At 47.5% G+C, this 533-nt stretch overlaps 1 protein-coding gene across 1 annotated transcript in view; it reads left to right on the top strand.

Annotated features, from left to right (window-relative positions):
- Nucleotides 1-129: 129 nt before the first annotated feature.
- LOC119587824 overlaps nt 130-533 on the top strand; it is a gene marked incomplete at its 5' end in the record, with an annotated part of 7,253 nt that continues 6,849 nt past the window's right edge. Inside the window, 1 exon segment of the mRNA XM_037936527.1 lies at nt 130-291. Within this exon segment, the coding sequence (XP_037792455.1) occupies nt 132-291 (160 nt within the window).

The raw sequence follows: 533 nt of genomic DNA, 5'->3' as shown, positions 1-533 counted from the left end.
CTGTTTCTAGTTTTTGCTGTTTTTATTGCTGCAATGAATATTCTTGTTATAACAACAAAACAGCAACAACATCCCTCAGTTGATGTCATTTTCTTAATCTCATGCGATCATTATCACCAATAACAACAGGCATGGTTCCTGCAGGAGCTGCCGCCGGCAGGACCGGAAGCGGCGCCACCGAGGACCAAGAGGCCGAGCAGAACAAGACGAACCTCCTCCAGCAGCGAGACACCTACTACGCCACCGTCAGGAAGCCCCAGCCAGTACCTGCTACTCTTGAGAGAATATCAGGTACCACGGAGAAGGAGACAGGTAGCGTACCTGCACGGCGAGCTTATCTTGCTGTGGGGAGGGAGTACCAGGTACCGGGTGAGAGGGGAAATACTCGGACCAAATAATTTGTCTCCACAGTTACATATGAATTATTGCGCGCCTAGTGCGTTTGTAAAGTCATGTTGTAGCTTTGGTTTTGATGCATCGTTTCCTTTCGTTTTCCCTTCAGCGTAGAAAAATACAATGCACAAATGATATTT

The sequence above is a fragment of the Penaeus monodon genome, chromosome 23 (assembly GCF_015228065.2).
Source record: "Penaeus monodon isolate SGIC_2016 chromosome 23, NSTDA_Pmon_1, whole genome shotgun sequence".
Taxonomy (NCBI): domain Eukaryota; kingdom Metazoa; phylum Arthropoda; class Malacostraca; order Decapoda; family Penaeidae; genus Penaeus; species Penaeus monodon.
Note: the sequence above shows the minus strand (reverse complement) of the source record. Positions and strands in the feature narration are given on the sequence as shown.